Raw genomic sequence first — 8,291 nt, 5'->3', positions numbered from 1 at the left:
TTACACTCTATATTCCTGTATTTCTACATGTTATATCAATCAGTATTTAATATTTGATTAACTTAATGGACTTAAATGTGACGTATTTAACTCTTGGAGGACATGTGGAAGTTCACAAATACAGATATCTTTATTTTACAATAATTTTAATTGCATATATCTTCATTATATGTAGTAATTGTACTATTGTGTACCTTATCTGGTCCCAGCAAAACCTTCATGAGCCTATGTACATCTTTATTGCAGCTTTGTTAATCAACTCTGTTCTTTTCAGCACTGTGATCTACCCAAAGCTTTTGATTGACTTTTTATCTGAAAAACAGATCATATCTTACTCAGCCTGTCTCCTACAATATTTCATGTTTTACTCTTTTGGTGGTTCAGAGTATTTACTGTTGTTAGGTATGGCCTATGACAGATATGTGTCCATATGTAAACCTCTGCAATATCCAACCATCATGAAGAAAACCACTGTCTGTATCTTTCTGGCTGTTGCTTGGCTTCTTCCTGCTGCTGAGATGGTGGCAGCTGTGATCATGAGTCTCAACAGGAAGCTCTGTAACTTTACTCTAAAAAGCATTTTCTGCAATAACACAATTCAAAAACTTCCTTGTGTTCCTTCAAGAACAATATCAATTTATGGTGTGTTCATTTTGATAAGTGTTGCCTTTCTTCCCTTGTTGTTCATACTTTTTACTTATGCAAAAATATTTACAGTAACATACAGGAGTAGCAGAGAAGTCAGGAAAAAAGCTGCAGAGACCTGTTTACCTCACCTCCTGGTTTTGATAAACTTTTACTTGTTAAGTATGTACAATGTCATTATAGTCAGACTGGAATCTAACATTCCAACAGTTGCACGCTTTTTAATATCTTTACAGGCTATTTTGTATCATCCTGTCTTTAATCCAATCATATACGGACTGAAAATGAAAGAAATCCACAATCACCTGAAAAGATTGTTTCTTAATATAAAATCAACATGTTATCATCATTGAATTCTGTCATAACAATGCAGTGATGTGATTCATCAGATGTTGTTGATAATGCTTAGTTTTCATTAGTTGCTCCAAAATAACTGCATGTGTGAGATAAAATGAATAACCAAAACTCTACAAAATGAATAATATTAATGATATGCATATTATCAGCATACATATGAAGGTAATAGTTAAACAATACAGAACTCCATACAAGTTATAATCATTTCAAAATTAATTTTTAATTAAGGATTAATAAAGAATCGATCACCTCTCACTCTCTCTTAATGATTATTAAAACAGCATGAAAGACTTTAAATATAGAAAACATTATTGCGTGGCCACGTGACAAGTACTTTATCATACAGTCCTCAAACTGAACACTTTTCACTGTCACCCATAATTGTCAAATCCAGGGCCTGCAGCCACATCCGGCCCAGCTTACAATCATATCTGACCAGCGAGTTACTTTTATATAGATCTATTAGTTTAATAATTAATGGTCTGGTGATATGAAGCTCTGATAACATGCAAACTACTGGTGACTAGATGGACTGAATACCTTAGGAAATCTTTCCTGTCTGTGCACATCAAGCTGCATAATGCCTTATGAGAAAATGGATGGATTCTGTTATTTATATTTAATCTCTTTTGCTCTTTTTCTTAATTCTAATTTATCTACTCTTGCCTTACTTTTACTGATGTTCTACAGCCGAGTGAATGTAATGGAAAGCAATTTCCCCCTTGAGGATTAATAAAGGATTCTGATTGTGAAGACACTTTGAAAATGAATGTCAAAGTGTAACTGACATTAAGATGCCCTGCATAGGACAGACTTACTGGACTTACAACAGACGGAGTACCACTGGACTAAAGTGGACTACTGTAATCCCTCGCTTATTCACACTTCAAGATACACGGCTCACTACATCACAGATTTATTGTAGACAGTCACGTGATACCGTACGAACATGTTATTGGCTGACAGCATCCGTGTGTGCACTGCGTTCAGACTCATGGTTCCTCCTACAACTTTTCTTGAATACAAAAGTGTTTTAAACAGCCTGTGACCCGTGTTGTTCTGGTGTGTCTGTGTTGCCCTGAGTTGGCCTACGTGTGTGTTCTGCATGTGTTGGTGAGACTGAGAAGGGGGAGATGGTTGTCAGTTCTTGTTGGTTCCTTGTTAAGGCTGTACGCCACATAAAGACGTTCAAGGAATATTGTGTGTGCCATCCTTGTCCACCATAAAAAAAAAAGCAAGGGTGTTAAAAGTCTTTAAGAGTGTGGGAAAAGGTGATACACATATAAGGTGGTTTAATACCAGTATGGGGAGGGCTCATGAAAGTTGAAATTACCGTGAATAATAGTTTGTCGCCATATCACGGAATTTTGTTTTTCACGGTCGGTCCTGGAACACATTACCCGTGAGTAATGAGGGATTACTATTTTACAATTTTATTACACTTTTACGTCAGGTTTGTGTACACAAAGTTACCATGTGTGTGTAAATTTTAAGGAATTTAAGAATTTCAATCTATAATCACCATTTGATGTCATTTAAAGTTCATTACTACTCTAAACACAAAGGTACTATTCCCTCACGCCCTATGCCAGCTGGGATAGGCTCCAGCTCCCCGCGACCCGCTGCGGCGGATAAAGCGTGAGAAAGTGGATGGATGGAAGTACAGGACATTAAAACAACACAACTGAAAGAAACTAAAGCTTTACCTCGGTTTAGGCCAGTTGGATTTACATCGTCCTCGATTATATGTTGGTTTTTCAAAAAATATTTTAAATAAAATTAAATGTCACTTGGGATTCAAGCTATTGTTCTGAATTCAAATCAGTTTTAGATTTAGTAGCCTTTTCATCTGCTATGAAACTGGTTTTTATGACACTGAGGATACTTCTTACGCTGACACACACACACACGCACACGCACACGCACGTGCACACACACACACACACACACACACACACACACACACACACACACACACACACACACGACTGAAGCGGAGCTAGTCAACATCTTGTGAGGAACTTTCAGTGTGTAGCTGAGCCAGGTCATTACCACACACTGCTACCTTAGCCTGAACACGAACTCCGGGATGACCACGCCCTTATTTGGAGAGAAGATGTGTCAATCAATCAATATGGCTCAGTATACATCAATCACTCCCATTGTACCGTCAAGAAGGGCGCACAAATGCTTTTCAGGGTTAGTTTTTTTTAAAAAAGTTGGCACGCAGTTTAACAGGCAGGACAACTCGAACAAAAGCCATCATCAATGGAACCCCGATTTGACGATTCACCATGACAACAGACAAGACGCGCACCGCAACGCTTTACGGCAGTCAGAGTATAGATTTTAATTTATGAAGACTTCAAGGACATTTTCAGAAGAAAGAGAACAGCGGTGCAGCTGTGAAGAAAAGAGAGATGGCGTGGGAGTGAATTGCTGCTCAAGTCGATGCGTAAGTTTAAACGTAGTCTTTCGCACTCACGGTAAAAATACATAGGTAAACGGCTTGAATAATAGTTTATTAATCAATTTTACTTAGGTACGATCCAGCAGGGGAGAATCACACGTCAGCAGCTGAGAACGAAGGATAAAAACATTGTTCACACAGGTCAGACCTCTGTATCATCTCATTAGGGATCCTCCTCATCCTCATTATGTTTGATATTGTACAGTAAATATTAAGTGGATGTTCAACTGTTCAGTTGTTTTATCACCAGCATAACGCTCTTTTCACGCACATAAATGTGCTCTCAACTATATCAGGTTCTGGTCAATAAGGAAATATATTTAAACATTTTATTGTTGTATAAATAAAACGGTAAATCGGCATATACACATTATAAAAACAGTTGAGAAGAATATTCATACCATTGCGTATACCTGTATTATACAAGAACTGAAATCAAGAGCTGACATGTAGCTCTTTAGTTTCCTTGATAATAGCCAAAAGAACTATAGTTCTTACATCAGTGGCTGTGACATTGTACTGCTTATAACCGCTTTAAGATATTCCAGGTTTTAATTTCTGTCTGTTTTAGTCACATGATACACACAGGAGTTACTAATTGATAAAAAGAAAAAGAAATTAACAAGAATTGAAGAAAGCAAAGGTGGTCTAATGTTTTATGTTACTGATTGTTCTCTTCCCATTGCTTCACATTCTGGTGGAATACAGAGTGTGAAATTTATCCTCTACTGAAGTATTACCACATTCTCATCCCTTTTTAACAGAGCATGGATGGACAGCAGCAGAAGGGTCCCAACTTTACAGACTATCACAGTGAAATATACACTCAGTGACCACCAACAGTTCATTCTGTGGAATTCATATGCAACTATGTTTTAATGTCCTCATGTATTCCCATCTATCTGCTGAAGAAGTTTGTAGAATTTACTTTCTAAAAAAATACAGAAAATAGAAATGGTTTACTAGGACCTCCAGATTAGGAGGACAGATCTGGACATAGAAATACTGGAGCACAAGTCAGAGGTGGGTGATGGTCACAGGTGAATCATGGGAACTATTAGAATGTTAAGTATTGTAACGATACAAAAATTAACTTTGTATTTGTCAGAAATAAAATGGCCAAAGGAAATGCGTATTGTATGTTTTTATTGCCCGCTGTGATGGTGGTGATGGTGTCTCTGAAATGATTCTGTCTGTCACTGCTCTGCCGTCCTGGATAACAGGAATCATCCTGAGGTATCGTAGGCTCTCTCCTGTAATGTATAGTGGATTCATTAGACTGGATTAAACAATGGAGACAAGTGCATTATTGTGCAAATCTTTCGGTTACTGACCACATTACAGTCTGCAGCTCAGGTAAGACTGATCATACATCCAAGAGTCAGGAACAGACCCAGACCTCCACATCAGAAATGTAGTCTGCAGCGTCACACATGATCTGGACAGATGTTAGTTTACCTGTGATGCAGTCATGTTGAAACAATGTTCAGTCCACATGCACCTTGATGGGAATGTGGGTACCATCTATGCAGCCAATTACATTAGGAAATCCTAAAAGAAATTAAAGTTAATAATCCAATTCTGAGGTTGTAGCACAATGTCATTAAGAGAATATCATTTGAAATTCATTTATCAGATTTCTACATTATTCACCTGCAATCCTGTGATGCTCCTCCTTGATGATTCTGACGGGTTTATCTCCAGGGAAATAGAAAAACGGGGGTAAAGGTTTCAATGCGAGGCGCACTGAGCATCTCTCACATTATATAGACAAACAAATAAAAAATAAAAAACTGACCGGACCACTACCTACACACAGCACTGCTGCAGATACGAGGATGGATCAGGTCGTGGATGTGTGTGTGTGTGTGTGTGTGTGTGTGATGGATCAGGACGTGAACCGGTACCGATCATAAAGAGAACTGTCTGGATATGACGGGACATCAGAACGTGATACAAAAATATTTAAATCCCTGTGAATTAATGCTGAAACTCCATCAAGGGGCTCCACATCAAACAGACTTGACATGTTTGCCTCTGAAATACCTCTGAAAAACTGAGTTATTTATAAAACCTTACTTCTGTCAAACTCTCAGTCCGACAGAACCAGGAACTGAAGCCGGCGGTGAAATGGGGTGGAGTCAGAGGAAATCCTCGATTTGTGGAATAAAACCTGCTACCGACCAGGTTAGCTTCAGAGAGTCTGTTACTGCGGTAACAAACCCAGAGGTTCAGTTTACCTTGTTTCATGAAACAGGTCAGGGTGACTGCTCTAACTCTGGGTTAAGTTACCTCCCTTTGTCAAACCGAAAACCCTGCTTTTCCCTGATTTCAGGGTTAACTTACCCAGGTTTTCCACTGAACCGGTTTTGTGAAACAGGACCACTGTGACCAAAATAATTGTTCTGATGCTGTCGAGCCAAAATTTCTAACAGATTCCAATATTTATTGATGCAGGAAGTGTTTGTTTGACAGATTCCAGAAGTTGGTAGGGTTAGGGAGGACCACTGTGTATATGGAAAGACCTGAAAAATGTGTTTTACGTAACAGGACCCCTTGAAATGCATCTGTTGAATAAAATAACCTGCATGGGATATAACAGATGAAAAAATGGGTATGTTTAAGCACTTCCTTCTCAATCACTTGAAATTCTCCAGCAGTGTCCCAGATAGTCACTCAGTGCATGCTGTAGTAGTGGTCAATGTGTTGTGATAGTTTGATGATGGTGCCCAGTTCCTGTTTGTTCAAACCCCACCACCATTTGAGGCCCTTAATGATGGGTGAAAGTAAATCCTTGGTAAAGAATGTACACACATCAATGCAAATATCAACTTTTTTCTTCTAACACTAGCATTTAGCATGTTCTATCTGTGCAGCATAATGTGGACAATGATCTTTCATTTTCATTGTATAACCCTGTCTTGTTTCGGTGACATTGAGTATGGAGAAACAGGCCCAAAGTTTGAATGGAGTCAGGCCTCGAGAGATTGATGAAGTTGTTTAGATGCTACTGTTGGTGGTGAGTTTAATGAGATCCATGGAGGGTGACGAAACTGCATAAAACATTCCACTGACCCAAAGAGTTCACTTTCCTGAACGTTGGACAGGAACACGTTCTGGTTCAGGGAGCCGTTACCATCTTTAAAGTGAGGTCTGTTTTTCAGGCTATATACCTGAAAAATCTCTACCTGTTCATCAATCAATATTTAATATTGGATTAATTTAATGGATTTAAATCTGACATATTTAACTATTGGAGGACATGTGGAAATTCACAAATACAGATATCTTTATTTCATAATAATTTTAACTGCATATTTCTTCATTATATGTAGTAATGGTACTATTGTGTACCTTATCTGGTTCCACCAAAACCTTCATGAGCCTATGTACATCTTTATTGCAGCTTTGTTAATCAACTCTGTTCTTTTCAGCACTGTGATCTACCCAAAGCTTTTGATTGACTTTTTATCTGAAAAACAGATCATATTTTACTCAGCCTGTCTCCTACAATATTTCATGTTTTACTCTTTCGGTGGTTCAGAGTATTTACTGTTGTTAGGTATGGCCTATGACAGATATGTGTCCATATGTAAACCTCTGCAATATCCAACCATCATGAAGAAAACAACTGTCTGTATCTTTCTGGCTGTTGCTTGGCTTCTTCCTGCTGCTGAGATGGTGGGATCTGTGATCATGAGTCTCAACAGGAAGCTCTGTAACTTTACTCTGAAAGGCATTTTCTGCAATAACACAATTCAGAAACTTCCTTGTGTTCCTTCAAGAACAATATCAATATATGGTGTGTTCATTTTGATAAGTGTTGCACTTCTTCCCTTGTTGTTCATACTTTTTACCTATGCAAAAATATTTACAGTAACATACAGGAGTAGCAGGGAAGTCAGGAAAAAAGCTGCAGAGACCTGTTTACCTCACCTCCTGGTTTTGATAAACTTTTCTTTGCTGTGCATGTATGACATCATTAATATCAGACTAGAATCTAATATTCCCACAGTTGCACGTTTTATAATGACTTTACAGCTTATTTTGTATCATCCTGTCTTTAATCCAATCATATATGGACTGAAAATGAAAGAAATCCATAAACATCTGAAGAGATTGTTGAAGATTAAATGAACATGATATCATCATTGACATCTGTAATAACAATGATATGATTTATCGGATGTTGTTGTTGATAATAAATAGAAAAGAGCATTTTTTACTGTAAAATGTGAGTTCTGCTCAATTTTTCTTAGTTGCTTCACAATCTTTTCATGTATCAGATGAAATTGTCAGAACTCTACAAAAGCATAATAATAACAATATGCATGTTATGGGCATATGAATGAAAATAATAATTAATCCTAAACTCTGTATAAGAGTGACATTTTTAAATTATTTTTTATAATGTCAGGATTTATTAGGTATCTATAATCTCCCACTCTCTTGTAATGATTATTAATACAACATGAATGATTGTAAATATAGAAGACATTATTGCGTGGCCACGTGATAAGGGGCGGCAGTGGCTCAGCGGTAGAGCAGACGTCTTGTAGACAGATCGCCCCAACCATCGCTGGATCGAATCCCGCTCCCGCCAGGATGCCACCAGGAGTGTGAGCTGACGGTGGGAGGCGTCAGCTCACCTCCCAGCCACTGCCGAGGTGCCCTTGAGCAAGGCGTTCCAGAAGCCGCTGCCTGTCACTCTGCCTCCCTGATGTGTGTTGCTTGATGTGTACTAACTGCATGCTTGCAGGCCCCTTTGTGTGCTGTGTTCAAGGGGCCGGTGTATACATTGAAAAAGAACTAACACAAC

General features: G+C 38.3%; 2 protein-coding genes across 2 annotated transcripts; both read left to right on the top strand.

Annotated features, from left to right (window-relative positions):
- The first annotated feature begins 65 nt into the window (after nucleotides 1–65).
- Nucleotides 66–998, top strand: LOC137605537 (olfactory receptor 4N2-like). Its single transcript, XM_068330287.1, has one exon. It carries the CDS (start codon nucleotides 66–68, stop codon nucleotides 996–998), a length of 933 nt encoding a protein of 310 aa, XP_068186388.1.
- Nucleotides 999–6,697: 5,699 nt separating this feature from the next.
- LOC137605217 (olfactory receptor 6N2-like) lies at nucleotides 6,698–7,609 on the top strand. Its single transcript, XM_068329723.1, has one exon. It carries the CDS (start codon nucleotides 6,698–6,700, stop codon nucleotides 7,607–7,609), a length of 912 nt encoding a protein of 303 aa, XP_068185824.1.
- The last annotated feature ends 682 nt before the right edge of the window (nucleotides 7,610–8,291 follow it).

This window comes from Antennarius striatus, chromosome 12 (genome assembly GCF_040054535.1).
Source record: "Antennarius striatus isolate MH-2024 chromosome 12, ASM4005453v1, whole genome shotgun sequence".
Classification (NCBI taxonomy): Eukaryota; Metazoa; Chordata; class Actinopteri; order Lophiiformes; family Antennariidae; genus Antennarius; species Antennarius striatus.
This window is presented reverse-complemented; position numbering and strand designations above follow the sequence as displayed.

Bases quoted from the DNA above. Each gene is read 5' to 3' on its own strand.
- LOC137605537 (XM_068330287.1), top strand. From the start codon at position 66: ATGGACTTAAATGTGACGTATTTAACTCTTGGAGGACATGTGGAAGTT.
- LOC137605217 (XM_068329723.1), top strand. From the start codon at position 6,698: ATGGATTTAAATCTGACATATTTAACTATTGGAGGACATGTGGAAATT.